The following is a 1,032-nucleotide window of genomic DNA, read 5'->3' on the forward strand; positions in this document are numbered from 1 at the left end:
CAGCAGCAAAAAAAAAAAAAAAAAAATCTGTTTTGTTCTTTTTTTATATGTTCTTTTTTTTGGTGATATTTTCATTTTGTTTATACACAGTTTTCCTGAGTTCACTGAGCATCTTTGTAACAGCTATTTTGAATTCTTTGTCAGGTTGTTATCTTAATTTCTTTTTTTTTTTCAATTTTATAACTTTATTTGATGTTTTTGACGATCTGTGATTTAGTTCTCATCCACATTGACTGTCTGTAGATTTTCGAAAGTGGTAACAGGTACATAGGTAACCAAAGTATAGAGCTTATTTGGTGAATCTTCATCCTCATTACATTTTCTGGACAACTGCACATGGATAGGGTATGGGACATTCCTTATTCCTTTGGCCCAGACAGCTTTGTTGAACCTGGTATCAATGTGCACATCTGGAGTTCCCATCTCCTTCATGGCAAATTTCTGAATCTCTCTGAGTGTCCGAGGGGCACCCTTCTTGAAGCCCACTGCATGGATGCACTTGTGAATGTTGATGGTGTACTCTCGGGTCACCACCTTGTTGATGGCAGAACGGCCCTTTTTCTTCTTGTCATTCTTCTTTGCAGGAGCCATTCTGCTGGGTCTAAGTTGGAAAGAAAGTTATTTTAATTTCTTTGGAGTTGGTTTTTGGAGATTTATTTTGTTCCTTTAATTGGGTTATATTACCCTGTTTTGTTGTGTGGCTTATAAATTGGTGCTGTTTTCTCTGAATTTGAAAACAATAGCTATTTCTACTGGTCTTTACACTCTGGCTTTGTATGGAAAAAGACCTTTATCAATCAATCTGGCTAGAGATTCTGGGGGTCTCTCAAATATTTTCTGCGGATATATCTTCTCTGAATTTGTGTATGTAAATTACAAACCTTAGGAATATTCTGGTTTATTTTTTAAGGGCTCATAATCTTTTGCTTCCCCTAGTGTCTGTGTGTGGTACTGCAGATTCTCTGGAGCTGCCACAAAGCATCCAATTCTTTTTTGTTCTCAGTGGTCCCCACGTTTCTAGAAACATGTATG

At 36.8% G+C, this 1,032-nt stretch overlaps 1 protein-coding gene across 1 annotated transcript; it reads right to left on the reverse strand.

Annotated features, from left to right (window-relative positions):
- Positions 1-213: 213 nt before the first annotated feature.
- Positions 214-591, reverse strand: LOC116464977 (large ribosomal subunit protein eL31-like). The gene has a single exon (XM_032754264.1). It carries the CDS (start codon positions 589-591, stop codon positions 214-216), a length of 378 nt encoding a protein of 125 aa, XP_032610155.1.
- Between the last annotated feature and the right edge of the window lie 441 nt (positions 592-1,032).

This window comes from Hylobates moloch, unplaced genomic scaffold (genome assembly GCF_009828535.3).
Source record: "Hylobates moloch isolate HMO894 unplaced genomic scaffold, HMol_V3 SCAFFOLD_2490, whole genome shotgun sequence".
Lineage (NCBI taxonomy): Eukaryota > Metazoa > Chordata > Mammalia > Primates > Hylobatidae > Hylobates > Hylobates moloch.